This window comes from Mandrillus leucophaeus, unplaced genomic scaffold (assembly GCF_000951045.1).
Source record: "Mandrillus leucophaeus isolate KB7577 unplaced genomic scaffold, Mleu.le_1.0 Scaffold13, whole genome shotgun sequence".
NCBI lineage: Eukaryota > Metazoa > Chordata > Mammalia > Primates > Cercopithecidae > Mandrillus > Mandrillus leucophaeus.
In genome coordinates this window covers 8308102-8329134 of record NW_012101254.1, presented here as the reverse complement: position 1 = coordinate 8329134, position 21033 = coordinate 8308102, and the positions used below count along the sequence as shown (strand labels likewise).

The 21033-nt window shown below is 44.7% G+C and overlaps 2 protein-coding genes and 1 long non-coding RNA gene across 3 annotated transcripts in view; all 3 read left to right on the top strand.

Moving 5' to 3' along the window:
* Positions 1–7767, top strand: part of UBXN2A (UBX domain protein 2A) — an 89489-nt gene extending 81722 nt beyond the window's left edge. The window contains exon 7 of the mRNA XM_011972722.1: positions 6647–7767. Coding sequence (XP_011828112.1) covers positions 6647–6845 — 199 coding nt within the window. The 3' untranslated portion in view covers positions 6846–7767. The remainder of the gene's footprint in view (positions 1–6646) is intronic.
* A 2057-nt stretch (positions 7768–9824) lies between these two features.
* On the top strand, positions 9825–12215 carry LOC105534046. The gene is made up of 2 exons (XR_001005204.1): positions 9825–10109; positions 10420–12215. It is a non-coding gene; the product is annotated as an uncharacterized LOC105534046 (long non-coding RNA).
* Positions 12216–17390: 5175 nt separating this feature from the next.
* Positions 17391–21033, top strand: part of MFSD2B (major facilitator superfamily domain containing 2B) — a 13143-nt gene continuing 9500 nt past the window's right edge. Inside the window, exons 1-2 of the mRNA XM_011972720.1 lie at positions 17391–17494; positions 20564–20689. Coding sequence (XP_011828110.1) covers positions 17399–17494; positions 20564–20689 — 222 coding nt within the window. The 5' untranslated portion in view covers positions 17391–17398. The remainder of the gene's footprint in view (positions 17495–20563; positions 20690–21033) is intronic.

Below are 21033 nucleotides of genomic sequence, written 5' to 3'. Positions count from 1 at the left end.
TGGGATTACAGGCATGTGCCACCATGCCTGGCTAATTTTTGTATTTTTAGTAGAGATAGGGTTTCACCATATTGCCCAAGCTGGTCTCAAACTCCTGACCTCAGGTGATCCGCCCACCTCAGCCTCCCAAAGTGATGGGTTTACAAGCATGAGCCACCATGCCGAGCCTTCTTAAAAGCTTTTTTTGGCTGGGTGTCACGGCTCCTGCTTGTAGTCCCAGCAATTTGGGAGGCTAGGGACTATTCAGGAGGCTGAGATGGCAGAATCACCTGAGCCCAGGAGGTTGAGGCTGCAATGAGTCATGATCTCACCACTGTACTCCAGCCTGGGTGACAGAGCAAGACCCTGTCTCAAAAGGAACAAAAAAAAAAAGTTTGTTTTGTTTTAATTAAAAATAGAAACATACCATATATAGCATATGTCGTTTTTCCTTTTGTAAAAATTATTTATTTTTCAGGAAATGTAGCACAGATAAATAACAAATATACAGAGAAAGTTAAAAGAATAAGAATAAAATACATATGTACCACGTACCTCAGAACATAGATTCTTATCAGTATACCTTATGTGTTTTTCTGTGATCATGTCTCTTTTCTTCTGGGGAAGAGAGAAATAACCACTGTCCTAAAATTGTGTTGATAATTTGCTGCTTTTATTTATAGCTTTACCTAGTATATACGTATTCCTAAAATATACTAAATTGTTTTTCTTATTTTCAAATAATTACTCCAAATTTCAAACCAGCAAAAACTTACAGAAAAGGTGGTCACGCCTATAATCCCAGCACTTTGGGAGGCTGAGATGGGCGGATCATGGGGTTAGGAGATCGAGACCATCCTGGCTAGCACGGTGAAACCCTGTCTCTACTGAAAGTACAAAAAATTAGCCAGGCGTGGTAGTGGGCGCCTGTAGTCCCAGCTACTCGGGAGGCTGAGACAGGAGAATGGCATGAACCTGGGAGGCGGCGCTTGCAGTGAGCCAAGATCACGCCACTGCACTCCAGCCTGGGCGACAGAGCGAGCCATCTCAAAAAAAATAATAATAATAAATTAAAAATCACAGAAAAGGTTCAAGAACAATATAAAGAACTTTTCTTGACTGGGCTCAGTGACTCCTGCCTGTAATCCCAGCATTTTAGGAGGCCGAGGCAGGCAGATCACAAGGTCAGGAGTTTGAGACCAGCCTGACCAAAATGGCAAAACCCCTTCTCTACTAAAAATACAAAAATTAGCCAGCTGTGGTGGCACATGTCTGTAATCCCAGCTACTCAGAAGGCTAAGGCAGGAGAATCACTTGAACCTGGGAGGCAGAGGTTAGGCTCCATCTCAAAAAAATAAAGCAACTTTTCTCCCTAAGCATTCAAGAATTAGTGCCAGTCTGATGACCCATCACTTGAAATACTTAGGTATAGATTATCTATAAACAAGGACCTTCTCCCACATAACCGCAATACAGCCATTTAAATCAGGAAACTTAACCTTAATAGACCCTAATTCAAGATTTTCCATTTTATCTAATAACTTCCTTTATAGCAAAAGGCCATTGAGAATTACACATTGCACTTAGTTGTGATATGTCAGTTTGAAATAGTTCCTTGTCTTCCTTTGATTTTTATAACCTTGACTTTTTTTTTTTTTTTTTGAGACGGAGTCTTGCTCTGTCGCCCAGGCTGGAGTGCAGTGGCCAGATCTCAGCTCACTGCAAGCTCTGCCTCCCAGGTTCACGCCATTCTCCTGCCTCAGCCTCACAAGTAGCTGGGACCACAGGCGCCCGCCACCACGCCCGGCTAGTTTTTTGTATTTTTTAGTAGAGACGGGGTTTCACCGTGTTAGCCAGGATGGTCTCGATCTCCTGACCTCGTGATCCGCCCGTCTCGGCCTCCCAAAGTGCTGGGATTACAGGCTTGAGCCACCGCGCCCGGCCAACCTTGACTTTTTAAAGTATTACAAGCCAATTTATCTTGTTTGATGCTTCCTTATATTTAGGTCACTAATTTTGGCAGAGGTGTGACAGAACTAATGCTTTGTACGTCTCATTGAATTCCAACAGGTGGCATCATTTACATTTCTCCCATTATGATGATGTTAAATTTGACACTTGATTAAAGTGGTCTCTACCAGAGTTCTTTACTGTAAAGTTATTCATTTTCCCTTTGTAATTAATCTGTATTTTGTGGGGAAGGACTTTGAAATAGGATACTTATGTTCCTCACAAGACCTCAGATCGATTGATTGATGGATTGATTTATATATATATATCTACTCATAGTTTCCTATTTTATTCAACAGTTTATGAACTCTTACCATCATTATTTATTTTGATATGCACATTGTCTCAGGTAGTTTGTGAGACCTCCTTTAAACTGGTTCCTGTGTTATTTTGAAATGCTCCCATAATTCTTGAACATTTCCTTGTTTTCAGCACAAAATTTTTTTTCAAGTTCATTCTATGCTTTTCCAGGAATCCCTTGTTCTTTTTAGTAGACAGTGATATTGACAATCTAGGATCTGGGTAGTACTAGATACACTTATTGGGATACCACTGCTTCCAGGCCCTCTGTGTGGAAAGAATTGTGTGTGTGTGTGTGTGTGTGCGCGCGCACGTGCACACACACACACACACATGCAAAAAAGAAAACTATTTCAAAAATTGAAGAGGGGATACTTCCAAACTCATTCTGTGAGGCCAGCATTACCCTGATCGCAAAATCAACAAAGACACACACAAAAAAACCTATACATACACATACGTGTGTGTGTGTGTATATATATGTATATATATGCACTTATGTTTGTATCTGTATTTATTCCTGGTTTTTTTTTTTTTGAGAGAGGGTCTCACTCTGTCACCCAGGTTGGAGTGCAGTGATATAATTAGAGATCACTGCAGCCTCCACCTCCCCAGACTCAGGTGATCCTCCTTAGTTTTTGTACTTTTAGTAGTGATGGGGTTTCACCCTCTTGCCCAGGCTAGTCTCGAACTCCTGGACTCAAGCGATCCACCTGCCTCGGCCTCCCAAAGTGCTAGGATTACAGGCATGAGCCACCACACCCGGCCTTATTTCTGTATTTTTATATATCAAAAACCATGAGTCCACGTAGATACCTCAAATTTTAGTCTGGTAGGGCCAGGCATGGTGGCTTATACCTGTAATCCCAGCACTTTGGGAGGCCTAGGCAGACAGACCACTTGCGCCTAGGAGTTCAAAACCAGTCTTGGCGATATAGTGAAACTCTATCTCTACAAAAAACACAAAAAGTAGCCAGATGTGGTGGCACTCACCTGTGGTCTCAGGTACTCAGGAGACTGAAGTAGGAGGATCACCTGCGCCCTGGGGAGGTCAAGCACTTTGGGAGCTGTGATTGCACTACTGTACTCCAGCCTAGGCAACAGAACCAGACCTTGTCTCAAAAAAAAAACAAACTATAAGGTTTGTTCTAATTTTCTCCTTTCCATATTTGTAACTAACTTCTACAGTGCAAGGCCTGGCTCCAGTTATAGTTAACATATTTATGTATTTAATCAGTTTTCCTATATGTGACCAATGTCCTTTTTCCACTGCTGCCTCCGACCCCACATGTAAGCCCTTGTCACCCTGCTTGGGCTTTGACTCTCCTTGTTGAATTCCAATATGGATTCCCTCCTCTTCCTACTAGACTCTCTGACACATCATCATCCCAGGGCCCCCCTTCATTGGAATGCCTTCTCACACTGCATGACGTCAGGACTCCATGCCAATGACCTCCTCCCCTTGGTAGACTGACACTCTGGGCTGCCTCTCCTCAGATGCTCTCCTCACCACTGTCTGGATCTGACACACTGCAGTCAACTGCTCTTCCATATGAATGCTTTTTTACTCTGCTTGGGACAACCTGCTCTGTTTTGATTTTTACTGGGCAATGGCTGACTGATACAGCCATGTAAACTTGCACTGTTACCAATAAAGATAGACTGAATAATTATTTTCATGTAATGGAAGACAGTAATCAAAAAATATTTGCGGCTGGGCGCGGTGGTTCAGGCCTGAAATCCCAGCACTTTGGGAGGCCGAGGTGGGCAGATCACTTGAGGTCAGGAGTTCAAGACCAGCCTGGCCAACATGGTGAAACCCCGTCTCTACAAAAAATACAAAAATTAGCTGAGTGTGGTGGCCCGCTCCTGTAATCCCAGCTACTTGGGAGGCTGAAGCAGGAAAATGGCTTGAACCCAGGAGGTGGAGGTTGCAGTGAGCTGAGATTACACCACTGCACTCCAGTCTGGGTGATAGAGCAAGACTCCATCTCAGAAGGAAAAAAAGTATTTGCTATGGCTGCACGCATCAACATGAATGAGTCCCAAAAACATAATGTGGAGATAAAAAAGCTATAGAACACATACACTATGATTCCATTCATGTCAGGTTTAAAAAAGCAAAACTGTCCTTAAAAGCTACTAAGCCATGACCCTTCTTCTCCGACCCGCCAGCTTGGATATTTTCCTCACCCTACTTGGACTCTGACACCCTGCACTAGACAGCTCTTATGTGGGCCACCACAACCCCCAGCATTTCTGAAACAGATGTCTTCCGTGTTCTGTCCTACTGATGGCTTGGTGGCTTTCGGACTAAATCATTTAAAAAATTGTGTTTTTCTTCTGTTTTTTCTGCTTATTTTATTAGTTACCAAGAGAATTGTGCTAAAATCTCCAACTTTGATTATGTATGGATTTGTCTATTTCTTATTTACTTCTGTTAACGTTTGCTTTATATATTTTAAAGTTATATAAGTAGGTCCAGCAGAGATGAAATTGTGTTTTTCTGATTAATTGACCTTGTTGGGGAGAAAAGATTTTCTTCAACCATTGCCTAGATTCATGGCTGAGACCCCTTTAACAAAAGACAGATTAACAAAAGAAATGCATGCAATTTTATATTTTATTTTATACACACACGCGCACACACACACACACACATACATACATATATGTATGTGTGTATTTATATATATATATGGTTTGTTTGTTTTTTTGAGACAGAGTCTTGCTCTGTTGCCCAGGCTGGAGTGCAGTGGTGCCATCTTGGCTCACTACAAGCTCCGCCTCCCAGGTTCACACCATTCTCCCTGCCCCAGGCTCCCAAGTAGCTGGGATCACAGGCACCTACCACCACACCTGGCTAATTTTTTTATATTTTTAGTAGAGAAAGGGTTTGGCCATGTTTGCCAGTCTGATCTGGAACTGCTGACCTCAGGTGATCCGCCCACCTTGACCTCCCAAAGTGCTGGGATTACAGGCATGAGCCACAGCGCCCGGCCTCCTTTGTTTTTGTTTTATTTTGTTTTATTTGTTTGTTTTCTTTGAGACAGTCTCTCTCTGTTGCCTAGGCTGGAGTGCAGTGGCATGATCTCGGCTCTGGGTTCAAGGGATTCTCGTGCCTCAGCCTCCCAAGTAGTTGGGATTATAGGCACCTGCCACCACGCCTGGCTAATTTTTGGTGTTTTTGTTTTGTTTTGTTTTATGAGATGGAGTCTCGCTCTGTCCCCAGGCTGGAGTGCAGTGGCATGATCTCGGCTCTGGGTTCAAGGGATTCTCGTGCCTCAGCCTCCCAAGTAGTTGGGATTATAGGCACCTGCCACCACGCCTGGCTAATTTTTGGTGTTTTTGTTTTGTTTTGTTTTATGAGATGGAGTCTCGCTCTGTCCCCAGGCTGGAGTGCAGTGGAGAGATCTCAGCTCACTGCAGTCTCTGCCTCCCAGGTTCAAGCGATTCTCCTGCCTCAGCCTCCTGAGTAGCTGGGACTACAGGTGTGTGCCAACACGCCCAGCTAGATGAAAGGTGACATGATCTCGGCTCACTGCACCTTCGTCTCCCAGGCTCAATGTTCGTCTCCCACCTCAGCCTCCCGAGCAGCTGGACCTGTCTTTTTAAGTCCACACTCCAATCCTTCCACCTCCAGAAATCTTTCCCTAGTTCTTTTAACCTTTGTTTTCTTGCTTTTTATGTTTATGTTCTTTGACATAAGCTTTAACCTTTGGTTATCCAATTTTTGGTACCCAAATGAATACACAGGACTGGGTCTTAGACTTTTTTGGTAGCCCTTTCAGGTTTAGTAAAGTGGCACGTAGTGAATTTTAGTGAATTGATTGAATGAGAGAATTATTTCTTACGTAATATGCATATTTCATTAATTGTAAGTTGCACATTTTTTCACATTTTAGCATCTGTGAAATGAGGATGCGTTCTATAATCCATGGCTACATGACCATCATGTTACAATTGTGACAGCCTCTCTAAAACATAGCCATAATTCCTTTGTCTTACCTAAGATAATTAACAGTAGTAATTCCTTATTGTCATCAAATTTCTGGGAGTCAAACTTTAAAATAACTGAATATCACAATTCAGTTATTCTCTGTATTAACATATCCAGAGTCTGGGTGTTGTGGCTCATGCCTATAATCTCAGCACTTTGGGAGGCTGAGGCAGGAGCATCAGTTGAGCCCAGGAGTTATGATGGCACCACTGCATTCCATCCTGGATGACAAAGCAAGACACTATCTCTAAAAATAACAATAATAACATATCCAGATACTTTTACCAGTTGTTATTACTATAAATTAGCTAATTCAAATTTTCATAAAATTATATTAATAGTTTTTATGTTTTACAGAGTAAGCCATATCAAAGACTTCATTGAAAAATACCAAGGATCTCAAAGAAGTCCTCCATTTTCCCTGGCAACAGCTCTTCCTGTCCTCAGGTTGCTAGATGAGACACTCACACTGGAAGAAGCAGATTTACAGAATGCCGTCATCATTCAGAGACTCCAAAAAACTGCTGCACCTTTTAGAGAACTTTCAGAGCACTGATTTTTGATAGACTAAGTGGAAACTTTGCAAAGAAATGATGGTTGTAAGTGGACATGCAAACCAAAATTGGGGACTGGAGAAGTCAGACTCACTAGACTTTTGGTTTGAGTACTGTTGAACTCTCTCCTAATGAGAAGATGTTTAGATAAGTACAAGTTAGGAAAGTAGCATATGACTGGAAACTATATTCAGTGCACTTTCTCCAAAAGGCTACTCAGAAAAATAGACTTATTTTCAAATACCAGTTATCAATATATATTAAATAGCTGTATTATTTAGAATCTTAATATGGTATAAATTAGCGAATGTGTTCACAATATTCATTCAAACATCATTCCTGGACAGCAGGGATTTATTTAAATGTTAGCTGCCTCAGAGTTTTTAAACAGCTAAATACGACCGGGCGCGGTGGCTCACACCTGTAATCCCAGCACTTTGGGAGGCCAAGACAGGCAGATCACAAGGTCAAGAGATTGAGACCATCCTGGCCAACGTGGTGAAACCCCATCTCTACTAAAAATACAAAAATTACCTGGGCATAGTGGTGCACATCTGTAGTCCCAGCTACTCGGGAGGCTGAGGCAGGAGAATCGCTTGAACTCAGGAGGTGTAGGTTGCAGTGAGCTGAGATTGAGCAACTGCACTCCAGCCTGGCGACAGAGCAAGACCCCCTCTCAAAAATAAATAAAATAAAATAAAATAAAATTGTGGCCGGGCGCAATGGCTCATGCATGTAATCCCAACACTTTGGGAGACTGAGTTGGGAGGATCACTTGAAGCCAGGAGTTTAAAATCAGAATGGTCACCAGAGACCCCTGTCTATATATTTTTTTAATTTAAAAAATAAAAATAAAATTGTGTAGCTTAGTATAGTGTCAAGGTTAATCTGCCTACTCACATTTCTACACTTTCTAAAAATGTAGAAAACCTATTCCCTTTCCATTTTATTTTCTTTCAAAAATTACAGATTTGTTTTTGGCTAACATTTGGGATTAGCCATTCATTTGCCACCACTCAGAATCTAATGCCTATATGTGTCACATTACTAATATTTTTTAAATGCATCACATAAAATATGGTTTTCTGTTTCTTTTTTTGTTTGTTTGTTTGTTTGAGACGGAGTTTTGCTCTTATTGCCCAGGCTGGAGTGCAGTGGTGCAATCTCGGCTCACCACAACCTCCGCCTCCTGGGTTCAAGCGATTGTCCTCCCTCAGCCTCCCAAGTAGCTGGGATTACAGGTATACACCACCACGCTTGGCTAATTTTGTATTTTTAGTAGACACAGGGTTTCACCATGTTGGTCAGGCTGGTCTCGAACTCCTGACCTCAGGTGATCTTCCCGCCTAGGCCTCCCAAAGTGCTGGGATTACAGGTGTGAGCCACTGTGCCCAGCTGGTTTTCTGTTTCATACATCACAGTCAACTTGTGAATACATTTAAAGATTATTTCATTGTGATATCACGAAGAAAAACATGCTTTATATCTTAGACTTTTAACTAAATCCAGTTAGACCTCAATTTTTCACTGTCAGATTAAATCCCCATACCTGAAAATAAGTTTAACATTTTTTTTTTGCAAATGATCTGTTGAATCAGATTCAAAATGAAGTATGCATTGAGTGTGCCAAGGAACTAAGTGGTCCATAGCAGCAGTAATGTTCATAGGGTGCGAGATGCATGCCATGAAGCAGCAATTCTCAAACATTTTTATCTCAAGACCATTTGTTTATGTGAGCTGTATATATTACCATATTAAATATTAAATGCTTAAAATAGTTATTTATGGGCTGGGCACAGTGGCTCACGCCTGTAATCCCAGCACTTTGGGAGGTTGAGGCGAGGGGATCACAAGATCAGGTGATCGAAACCATCCTGTCCAACGTGATGAAACCGCATCTCTACTAAAAATACAAAAAAAAAATAGCTGGGTGTGGTGGCGTGTGCCTGTAATCCCAACTACATGGGAGGCTGAGGCAGGAGAATCACTTGAACCCAGGAGGCAGAGGTTTCAGTGAGCCGAGATTGCACCACTGCACTCCAGCCTGGCAACAGAGCGAGACTCTGTCTCAAAAAAAAAAAAAAAATTCATTTAAAAATAATAACTTCTGGCTGGACGTGGTGGCTCACACCTGTAATCCCAGCACTTTGGGAGGCCAAGACAGGTGGATCACTTGAGCCCAGGAGTTTGAGACCAGCCTGGGCAATAAGGCAAAACCCCATCTATAAAAATTACAAAAATTAGTCCGATGTGGTGGCTCACACCTGTAATCCCAGCACTTTGGGGGACTAAAGCAGGCAGATCACCAGAGGTCAGGAGTTCGAGACCAGCCTGGTCAATGTGGTAAAACCATGTCTGTACTAAAAATACAAAAATTAGCTGGGCGTGGTGGCATGTGCCTGTAATCTCAGCTACTAGGGAGGCTGAGGGAGGAGAATTGCTTGAACTCAGGAGGCAGGGGTTGCAGTGAGCCGAGATTGTGCCACTGCACTCTAGCTTAGGCAATAGAGTAAAACTCTGCCATAATAATTTTTTTTTTTTTTTTTGAGATAGAGTTTTGCCCTTTCACCCAGGCTGGAGTGCCATGGCGCAATCTCGGCTCACTGCAACTTGCGCCCCCCAGGTTCAAGCGATTCTTCTGCCTCCCGAGTAGCTGGGATTATAGGCACCCACTACCACGCCTGGCTAATTTTTGTATTTTTAGTAGAGATGGGGTTTCGCCATTTGGCCTGGCTGGCCTCTTAACTCCTAACCTCAGGTGATCCACCCGCCTCGGCCTCCCAAAGTGCTAGGATTATAGGCATGAGCCATTGTGCCTAGCCAATAATAACTTATAAAACATGAAACAATTTAGTGGGAAAAGCGGCCGGCTTTTTTTGGGGAATTACTTTCTGTCATAAAGAAGATAGATGGGTTCTCATGTCTTCTACATTCAGTCTGTTATGCAGTCACATATCATGTAGACTCTGGAAAAAACCACTGTACACTTGTGAAAGAGTGAAAAGGAGCAAATAACGCCTTAGTATGATTATGAAAAACGTTTTGACTTCACAGTGCCCTGAATGGGTCTCGGGAACCTCCAGGGATCCCTCAGGCACACTTTGAGAACCAATCTATATAAAGTGATGGTTCACAATGATTCTCAAGCCTTAGTTTCAGAATCATTTGGGGCAGCTTTTCAAAAATGCTATTCCTGCCACCTACCACAAGGATTCTGATTCATTGTGTCTGTGATGGGTCTCAGATCTCTGCATTTTTAATCTTACATGATTCTTTTTTTTTTTTTGAGATGGAGTGTCGCTCTGTCACCCAGGCTGGAGTGCAGTGGCCGGATCTCGGCTCACTGCAAGCTCCGCCTCCCGGGTTTACGCCATTCTCCTGCCTCAGCCTCCCGAGTAGCTGGGACTACAGGCGCCTGCCACCTCGCCCGGCTAAGTTTTCGTATTTTTAGTAGAGACGGGGTTTCACTGTGTTAGCCAGGATGGTCTCGATCTCCTGACCTCGTGATCCGCCCGTCTCGGCCTCCCAAAGTGCTAGGATTACAGGCTTGAGCCACCGCGCCCGGCCTAATCTTACGTGATTCTTAAGTATGAGGTAGAAGTACCTTTCTTCAGGAAATTCTGTTCTAAGCTTTTACCCTGAGAAAATAAAACCTGCATGCTTTCACCAGGGACAGTGGAAGACTCCACTGAAACAGATCTGCTAGACCACTAAGTTTATCCTTGTCACCCAGTTTGCTCTTGGAAAGAGTCTGTTACCTTTTGTCGCTGAACCAATCATGACATAAACTTGTGCTTTACCTCCTGTAGCACAGCCAAGACAAGGCTGGAACATTTAATTAAGGTTTTTACTAAGGACTCAGGAATAGCAACAGGGAAATATCTATGTAACTAAATGACCTGACATAAAATCTATCTTCTGATTACAGTCTATTGTGAGAATGCTGCTTTTCCTAGCTCCCAGCCTGCCTTAGGGCAGAAGGCTGTCTTTTTATTAGGAAAAGAGGGAGGACAAAGGAGAGCCTTTTCCTTTTGTCCGTTACTCTTAGAAATGAATAGGTACATAATAGAAAATAAATATTTATTGTTGGTAATGTTTACACAGCAATGTTAGAGCCTCTCTGTAGTGAAACAAAAATAATATTCTTACCAAAAATTAAAAATTAAAAAATGAGGCAATGGTAAAAATCAATGAACTTATCTTTCTGATATAGAAAATAACACGATGATTGTTAATACGTGTTCAGGAATCTAAGAAAATGTTTCATACAGGCCTATCATGTAGCATTTTTATTTGCATAATTATGGTCAACATATGATTCTCCATATAGGGGTCTCATTGAGCATGTTTCTTGTGTACCAATAGAAAAGCCTCTTTGGTAGATTTTCCGGTTTATAATTATTTAACCAGAAGATACACAGGAGGTTCTATTGTATGTACCTGTAGAATACATCCCAGTAAGGGTCCTATGGAGAAAGACCTGTCGTCAGCAATAACCTTCATTATTCTAACTGTGAAACGTTCATTAATGTGAATAATATTCTCAAAGGTTCTCTACAATGAGAATCATCCAGTAAAGCTTTTTACCTGACAATTTAAAAGTTGTAAAGTTGTTAGTTAAATATGTAGAATTATCAAAAGAGATTGACTTTGGAAAACAAACTGAATTTGCTAAGGGAAGGAAAACTTGAAAATAATCATCTTAGATGTGGAATACAATTTGACCTAAGCAATTGTTTCAAAACTGTCTTCAGTTTCTTGAAAAAAATTGTTAGGGATGATATATAGAAATACATATCTAGGCCAGGCACGGTGGCTTATGCCTGCAGTCCCAGCCCTTTGGGAGGCCGAAGTGGATGGATCACGAGATCAAGAGATCGAGACCATCCTGGTCAACATGGTGAAACCCTGTCTCTACTAAAAATACAAAAATCAGCTGGGCGTAGTGGTGCGTGCCTGTAGTCCCAGCTACTCAGGAGGCTGAGGCAGGAGAATCACTTGAGCGCCGGAGGCAGAGGGTGCAGTGAGCCGAGATCGCGCCACTGCACTCCAGCCTGGGCAACAGAGCAAGACTCGTCGCAAAAAAAAAAGAAAAAAGAAATACATATCTAATGTTACAGATTCTGGTTTATTGGTTAATTACTATGCATTTTTTTCCGTTTAAAAAATAATCTTATTTTATATACTTCTCTCAGTATAATTTTTCATGACATTTCAGCATGTTGATAATATGTGTGCATCTATTTCAGTGCCTTAAAGTATTTTCAGAGCAATCTTTTGCTGACAGTTAAAGAACTGTTAAGAATGAAATACTGTTCATTAAAAGGATCTGTGAAATCATTTACCCTTGTTATAAAATAGTTATATGCAAATACACTTGTCATTTTATTTGGCAGAGTCATTCAGTTTGATAATCAAACATTTATTAGGTGCCTTTGCTTTAACCAACATTACTTTCATTTAATACTCAGAAATGTAAAGATGTGATATTTTTGAATACTAACTCAATGGCGTGTTTAATTTTTCAACTATTCTTTGTGTCATGAGCTGAACTAGCATGAAGACTCTTTACTAGGGTTTACTCCTTTGTTCCTTCTTTTCCTAAGTACAAACCATTTTATGAAAAAATTGCTCATTACACTGAATCTTCAAATGGAAATGGCTTATTCAGTAGACCAATATTTGGCTCTTTGTCATTTGTTTTAATGTATTTTTTGCACAGATAATTTATATTCATTATAGAAAATTATAATATGCAGATATGCTAAAATGATCCTTAAATCACCTATTATTCTGCCTTTCACATATAACCACTGCCAGTTCTAGTGGTGCGTGCCTGTTGTCCCAGCTACTCGGGAGACTGAGGCAGCAGGATCGCTTGAGCCCAGAAGTTCTGGGGTGTAGTGTGCTCTGCCAGTCGGTCAGGTGTCTGCACTAAGTTTGGCATCAATTTGGTGATCTCACTGGAACTGGGGACCACCAGGTTGCCCACTGGAAAAGGAGCAAGAACGAATGCCGATCAGTAGTGGTATTACACCTGTGAATAGTCACTGCATTCCAGCTTGAACAACACAGGGGGAACTTGTCTCTTTTAAAAAGTGAAAAAAAAAAAGCCGGGCGCAGTGGCTCTTGCCTGTAATCCCAGCACTTTGTGAGGCCGAGGTGGGCTGATCAGGAGTTCAAGACCATCCTGGCTAACATGGTGAAACCCCGTCTCTACTAAAAATACAAGAATTAGCCAGGCATGGTGGCAGGCGCCTGTAATCCCAGCTACTCGGGAGGCTGAGGCTGAAGAATCACTTGAACCTGGGAAGCAGAGGTTGCAGTGAGCCGAGATCATGCCATTGCACTCCAGCCTAAGTGACAGAGCAAGACTCTGTCTCGAATAAAAGAAAAAGAAAAAAGTAAAAAATAAAATTTAGAAATTAAAAACTACTAGTAACATTTTGATGTGCATCCTTTCAGATATTTTTTAGTGTATCAGCTTTTAGTCTTGTTTTAATTAAAAGGCAGCTGCCTTTTTAATTTTAATCCTACTTTATTGAAATCTAATTTATTTGTCTTTTACATTAAAAATTACATTATGAACTTACCGTCACTTTAAATAGAATAATAACTGTTAGGGAAATGCCTTTTATTATAATTACATTTTTTGCTGTCCAAAAAAGTTATTAATTTTTTTTTTTTTGAGACGGAGTTTCACTCTTGTTGCCCAGGCTGGAGTGCAATGGTGCGATCTCAGCTCACTGCAACCTCCACCTCCCAGGTTCAAGTGATTCTCCTCCCTCAGCCTCCCGAGTAGCTGGGATTACAGGAACCCACCACCACGCCTGGCTAATTTTGTATTTTTTTAGTAGAGACGGGATTTCACCATGTTGGTCAGGCTGGTCTTGAACTCCTGACCTCAGGTGATCCACTCACCTCAGCCTCCCAAAGTGCTGGGATTACAGGTGTGAGCCACTACGCCTGGTCATTTTCTAATTTTTAAAATTGTTTTCACCTGCTGCCTTTCAAACTTAAAATTGCAGTAGTATAAACAACAAAGTACAAGTGTTGAGAATGCAGTATTTCCATACCTATTAGAAATGCGTATCAATAGGATGTACTTGAAAGTAGGTTACCTAGCTGAGCTCAGTGGCTCACACCTGTAATTCCCAACACTTAAGGAGGCAGAGGCAGGAATATAGCTTGAGCCCACGAGTTCGAGACCAGTCTGGGCAACATAGCAAGATCCTATTCTTCACAAAAAGGAAAAAAAAAACACAAATTATAGAAGTAGATTATCTAAAGAAACTTTGGCTTTAGTTTATGTTTAACTTCCAAGGAATTAAATATTTAGCGCATGCATTATCTAACCTTTCTTTGTATTTGCAATCAGGGAAACAAAATGTACCCATTTTGTAGATTAAGGAATTAAGACATAAAATGGAATGACTTGCTCTAAACTGGGTAGTGTATCCTTTAGGATTAGATTTAGCTATGACAGAAAATCCAGAAAAATAGTTGCTTACAAGGTCAAATTTTATTTCCCATGCAAAAGTTCAGAGGGAAGCAGTTCAGGGCTGGTAGATCAACCTCATAAAATCATCAGATTGCTGTACTGTTGATCTGCCAGTCTCATCACTCTGTAAACTTGGGGTCTCAAGGTAGCTGCACTGGCACCAGCCAACACATTTGTATTTCAGTCAGTAGGAAGAAGCAGATTCCTTCCCTTTTAAATTTAAACAGCTTTATTGACGTGATTTACATGCTGTGCAATTCACCCATTTAAAGTATACAATTCAGGCAAGGCGAATGGCTCACTGTAATCCCAGCACTTTGGGAGGCAGAGGTGGATCACCTGAGGATCAGGAGTTCAAGACCAGCCTGGCCAACATGGTGAAAGCCCATCTCTACTACAAATATATAAATTAGCCGGGCGTGGTGGCACATGCCTGTAATCCCAGCTACTCGGGAGGATGAAGCAGGAGAATCACTTGAACCCGGGAGGTGAGGTTGCAGTGAGCTGAGATCGTGCCACTGCACTCCAGCCAGGGCAACAAAACAAGACTCTGTCTCAAAAAAATAAATAAATAAAAATAAAGTATACAATTCAATGGGTTTTAGTGTATAGGGTTGTACAACCATCACAATTTAATTTTAGAAAATATTCGTCCATTCTAAAACCCCATACACATTAGCAGTCACTCCCTAGCCCAGTCCCAGGCAAATACAAATGTACATTCTGTCTCTCTATATTTGCCTATTCTAGACATTTGACATAAATGGAATCATACGACTTGTAATCTTTTGTGACTGGCTGCTTTTATTTAGCATACTGTCATCAAGGTTCATCTGTGTTGTAGCATGCATTGGTCCTTCATTCCTTTTTCTTGCCCAATAGTAGTCCATTGTATGGCTATACCACATTATATTTATTCATTCATAACCTGACGGACATTGGCTTGTGTCCTCTTTGGCATATATATACACATATATATGTGTGTGTATATATATATATGAATGCTGCTAATGAACATTCGTGTTCAAGATTTTATGTGAACATGTTTTCATTTCTGAAGGGTGTATACACCTAAGACTGAAATTGTGGGTCATGTGGTAATTCCACTTTTTACTTTGAGAGATTGCCAAACTTTTCCAAAGGACCATCCCTAGTTTCTATTCCCACTAGCAGCATATAGGGGTTCTGATTTCTCCACATCCTCCCCAGTACTTGTCTCATTTTAATTACGGCCACCCTGTGGATATGAAATGGTATCTCACTGTAGTTTCGATTTGTATTTCCATGTGTTTACTGTTCATTTGTATATCTTTAGAGAAATATCCAGATTCTTTGCCCATTTGAGAATTGGATTGTCTTTTAATTGTTAAGTTGTGAAAGTTGATTCCCGTACAAATCCCTTTCCTCCCATTCTGTGGGTTGTCTTTATACCCACTTGTTGGAATTGTTTACAGCACAAAGGTTTTCGTTTTGAAAACTTTCGTAGTTCATCCAGCTTGTGCTTTTGGCGTCCTAAGAAACAATTGCCTGGCCCAGTATGATGAAGAGTCGCTCCTGGGTTTTTTGTGTTTGGTTGGTTTTTGTTTTTGTTTTTGAGACGGAGTCTCCCTCTGTCGCCCAGGCTGGAGGTGCAGTGGCATGATCTCAGCTCACTGCAATTTTCGTCTCCCAGGTTCAAGCAATTCTCTTGCCTCAGCCTCCCAAGTAGCTGGGATTACAGGCGTGAGCCACCGTACCTGGCCCTTTCTCCTGTTTTTTCATAGGAGTTTTATATTATAGGTCTATGATGCATTTTCAGTTAATGTGTGCCCTTGTTACTGGTGGACGGTATCTGAGTCACGGGGCACCAAAATATGTAAGTGGGAAGGAATCTATATGGGTCTGCAGCAACCTCAGTTCCTGCCGCCTCAGAAGAAAGAATTCCACTGAGGGGCATAAGGCAGAAGGAGAGACTGAGGCAAGTTTTAGAGCAGGAGTAAAAGTTTATTAAAAAGCTCCGCAGCAGAAATGAAAGGAAGGAAAGTACACTTGGAAGAGGACCAAGCGGGTGACCTGAAAGACAAGTACACAGTTTCACCTTTTGACCTGAGGTCTTATACATTGGCATACTTCTGGGGTCTTGCATCCCTTCTCCCCTGATTCTTCCCTTGGGGGGCCTGTCTGCATGGACAGTGGCCTGCCAGCACTTGGGAGGGGAGTGTGCACACTGCGTTTCCTGGAGTTGTACCCATGCTCACTGGAGGCCTTCTTCCCTTACCAGTCCAGTGTCCTTGGAGGATCACATGTCGGTTCAACTCGCAATTTGTGTAAGCCCACTTCCGCAGCTCCTGAGATCTTACCGAGAAGCTGATCACCAGTTTCAGGTTTTCTCTCTCTTTTGGGAGACGGCCTTTCCCTGGCCCCGCTGGATCAATTAACATTTTAGAGGGAGCATAACAACCGCCTGACTGTCGCCTGATGGTTGCCTGAGGCTCCTGGCTGGAAGCGTGGCCCTCTCCTGCCCTGTTCCAGTCTGACTAGCGACCTGCTGTCACCCCCCTTCCCTTTTAAGGACTTTTCTGGAATATTGCCTGTGCCACCTGCTTTTATTCGCTGGCCAGAACTTAGTTACTGGCCATCCCCGTGGTCTGTATAGGAGACTGGACAATGTGTATTTCAGGCGTTGGGCGTCATGTGTAGCCGCCGGAATGGGAATGCCTGTTCAGCCATGGTCCAGCCTGAACGAGCGGGCCTCTTGCTTCATTTTGGGGGAGCTGCTGCTTGCCCGCGGTCACCCCAGCGGTCTGGCGGAGCCCTCAGCGCTCAGGGCCGCTCACGCCCCTCGGGGATCCGCCCCAAGGAGAGCGGTCCTGAGGACCTGCCGGGCCTTTACCCCCGCGGATTCTGGCTCTTCGCTGTTTCCCTTTGGAGAAGCAAAAGAAACGGTGCCCCTCGCGGTTTCTGCGTTTCCCCCGCGTTGCCAGCGTCCACTCGCGCCGCGCCCCTCGCCTGGAGCCGCCCCTCCCAAGGGCGATAACCCCGAGGGCAACGGCCGCGGGCGGCGCTGCGGTGGCAATGGCGGCGCCCCCTGCACCAGCCACCGAGGGGTCCCCGCAACCGGAGCCGCACGTCCGGGAGCCCGACCCGGGGAGCGCCAGGCGAGGGCGAGAGGTGAGCGGGGCGGCGCGGGCCGGGAAGGGGCTGCGCCCCTGGGGAGCTCGAGGGCGTCGCCTCGTAGCCCCTTTTCCAGCTGGGTGCAGCCCGGCGGGGCTCGGCCCAAACCTGCCGGCTCAGGGGCTGCCCTCGCGGGGTTACACGGCTGGGAGCGGGGAGGCCGGGAGGTGCCGGCGCCGGATAGAAACTAGGACGGGAAGCCTAGCCCTAGCCAAGGAAACAGTTTGGGGATGCGTGGTCCCTGCTGTCCTGATTCCCGGCTTAGGGGTCTTGTCCGTGCCACCGCAGGTCCTGCCGGAGTCCCGAGCTCTGGGCAGGCAGGGCTTTCTGAAGCGCCTGGGGAGGCTGCGTCCTTCCCGACCTCAGGCAGCTGCTGTGGCCTCGGCCTCCCTCCCAGAACCTGGTCTCGCCGGGCACCAGGCTCCCCTTGGAGGCTGCCTCAGGGAAGGTCCTGGCCATGGGCTCCGACAAGAAGGGAGGAAGGCAGGTGGGAGCGGCAGGGTCTTCGGGGCCCCTTGTCCTTTGCCTGATACGCTGGGCCGTGCTGGCCAGCGGGGCTGTGCTGGACGGGGCAAGGGGCCTGGGGCTTCCTGGGTCTCACTGAGTGCGCCTGCTCCCTGCTGGTGCCCAGGGCGTTCTGTGGCCTCCCCTGACACCTCAGCCCCCAGCCTGGTTCAGGGCGTCCTACCAGGCACCTCGGAGCACAGGATTGCGTCCCACAAGAAAGTGAGGTGAGATGAAGGGGCTCTCCGGGGACTCTCACTTCCCAGGGAAACTTAGAAATTCAGGGTGAGATGAACAGCAAGAGGGAAACACTCGCATTGCCGGTGACGCGGCGTCCGCGTGGAATCCTCTCTGAGGGGTGGCAGCCCCGGTCGCTCCAGACACCGATGCGCAGAGGCCGAGGTGCCTGCCCTGGGTCACGCAGCTACAGACAGCAGCGCTGCGCCTCTCACCCGGAGCCGCCCCTCCCAAGGGGCTTCTCCTTGTACAGCTCACTGTCCAGCTGTGCAGGACTTTTATGGCTTTCAGTAAAACTGTCATCCTCGAGACGGCAAGACGGGACCATATTCCTGGCTTCACTTGGAAGTTATTTCTAAAGTTCGAAAAACTTGCTAGGCCCGTTTTGGGGGATACAAGAGTCCCCATTGGGGGAGAGGGGGACTGTCACGTTGAATTCTGCCTGTTCTTAAAGTTTTCTGGAAGCTGAAATGATGTTCACACAAATGTCAGGAAAGAATCCTCCTGCCCCCAGTGTGGTTTTCCCCTGTGGGTAGGAAGAGTGTGCAAAGTGTGATAATCCCTTATCTGGGGAGACCTTCCCTTCACAACAGCCTGCTGGGGTGTCCTGCAAGATGTGGAAACGGGTGAAGCCGTGTCATCTCCACTCCCTCCGGCCCCCAGCAAAGGATGAGAAAAGATGCCCAGCTTCTTCCAAAGAAACAGCACTTTACACAGGGTCTTCATGGCCAATTTCTTGCTTCAACAGATATATACTGAGCACCTACTGTATACCAAGCTTTTTTCTAGATACTGGAAACACCATGATAAATAAAAAGAGTTCATGCTCTCAGAGAGCTTACACTCGTGTAGGGAGAGGCAGGAACTAAATGAGAACATAGCAGGCGCTAAGTACAACTGAGAGAGGTGAGTGGTTAGGGAATGCCTCTTGAAGGAGGTGACATTTAAGCTGGTGACGTCAAACCAGAATGACAAGGAGTCACCTTCCAGGCAGAGGAATGGGAAGTGCAAAGGCCCTGAGGCAGCAACAGACTTGATGATTTTGAGGAATAGGAAGGAGGCCGGTGTGGCTGAAGGAGAGCTATTTGAGGTGAGGTGGGTAGGGGGCCAACTGGGTGGACTGCTTAGCCATGATCGGGACTTGGAGTTTTGTTCAAACTGCAATGGCATTGACTGAATACCATGGATCTGGAAACAAACAAACAAAACACACACACACACACACATCACAAAAAAAAACCTGCAATAGCAAAGCCATCAGAGGGCTTTAATCAGAGAGGAGATGGGATCTGATTATTTATTTGTGACTGAGTGTCTGTTGCCCAGGCTGGAGTGCAGTGGCGCCAATCTCAGCTCACTGCAATATCTGCCTCCCAGGTTCAAGCGATTCTCTTGCCTCAGCCTCCTGAGTAGCTGGGATTACAGCCAGCCACTATACCTGGCTAAGTTTTGTGTTTTTAGTAGAGATGGGGTTTCGTCATGTTGGGCAGGCTGGTCTTGAACTCCTGGGCTCAAGCGATCCACCTACCTCCGCCTCCCAAAGTGCTGCGTTTATAGGGATGGGCCACTGTGCAATTTACGTTATTACAAGAGCACTGGCTGCTGGGTGGTGTGGATTGTAGGGAGCAAGGGCAGACACAGAGAAGCCACTTAGGAGGCACTCACTGACAGACAAGAATTGGAAAGAAGAATCAAAGATGACTCCTAAGTTTGTGGCCTGAGCCCCTTAGGGGACCAGCAGTGCCATTTGCTAGGAGCTGGATTAGACAATGGGATAGCCATCAGGAGCTGTACGTAGACCATGCTAAGCTGAGACGCCTGCCAGGCATCCCTGGAGGGCTGTGGGCAGGCAGGCTATGGGTAAATGAGCTACCGCCTCCTTTATTCATGAAACAACCTTGTGAAATTGGCAGGGATGTAGCATTTGACAGATGAGGAAAACAGGCTTGGAGAGATAATGTGATTTACTCAAGGTCACATAGAGGGGTAGGTGACAAAGGCAGGCTCAATCAAGCCCAGGTCTCCTGACCTGCAGCTTACACAGCCGTGCTGACTCAGTAAATGACGGCGGCTTCAGCAGGAAGCCCAGGGTAAGATGTCCAGAAGAACGTGCCCCTGGAAATGTTTAGAGGTCATGGTTTAAGATCTTTTTTCTCTTCTGTCTCACTTCCTCTTAGGATGACATGGGGGCAAAATGGGGCTCAGAGGTTGCTGGAAAAGCCCTGAAGACATCACAGGGACTCAGGATGCGTACTGAAGTCATAGGGTGTGGGGACCTGTTTTGTGTCTGTTGGGAGAAGGGCTTAGTTCCTGTGTCTCCTCCAGGACAGCAGAGCCAGTCGCCTCTCATTCTGTACGAAGGTGTGCTATGGCATTGGTGGGGTCCCCAACCAGATAGCCTCTAGCGCCACAGCCTTTTACCTGCAGCTCTTCCTGCTTGATATAGCACAGGTGAGTGTGGGCAGCTGCCCAGTCTCTGTTGGCATCTTCCTTGGGGTCTGGTCCTTCCACCCCCACCTCTGCTTCTGCTCCCACCATCCTTGTAGGCATCGCTTCTGACTCAAGCTTAACAAAAAGCCAGAAGCTAATGAGGGCAAGGTCCTCAAGGATGTTTACTGCAGCCTGTTTGTAGTGGGAAAATGAGAAACAATGTGGATCCCCGACAATATAGAAGCAGTTGGCTAAGTAAGCTATGCCATAGCCACATAATAGACCAAGCCTGTCCAACCCACGGCGGGACGGCTTTGAGTGTGGTCCAACACAAATTTGTAAACTTTCTTAAAACATGAATTTTT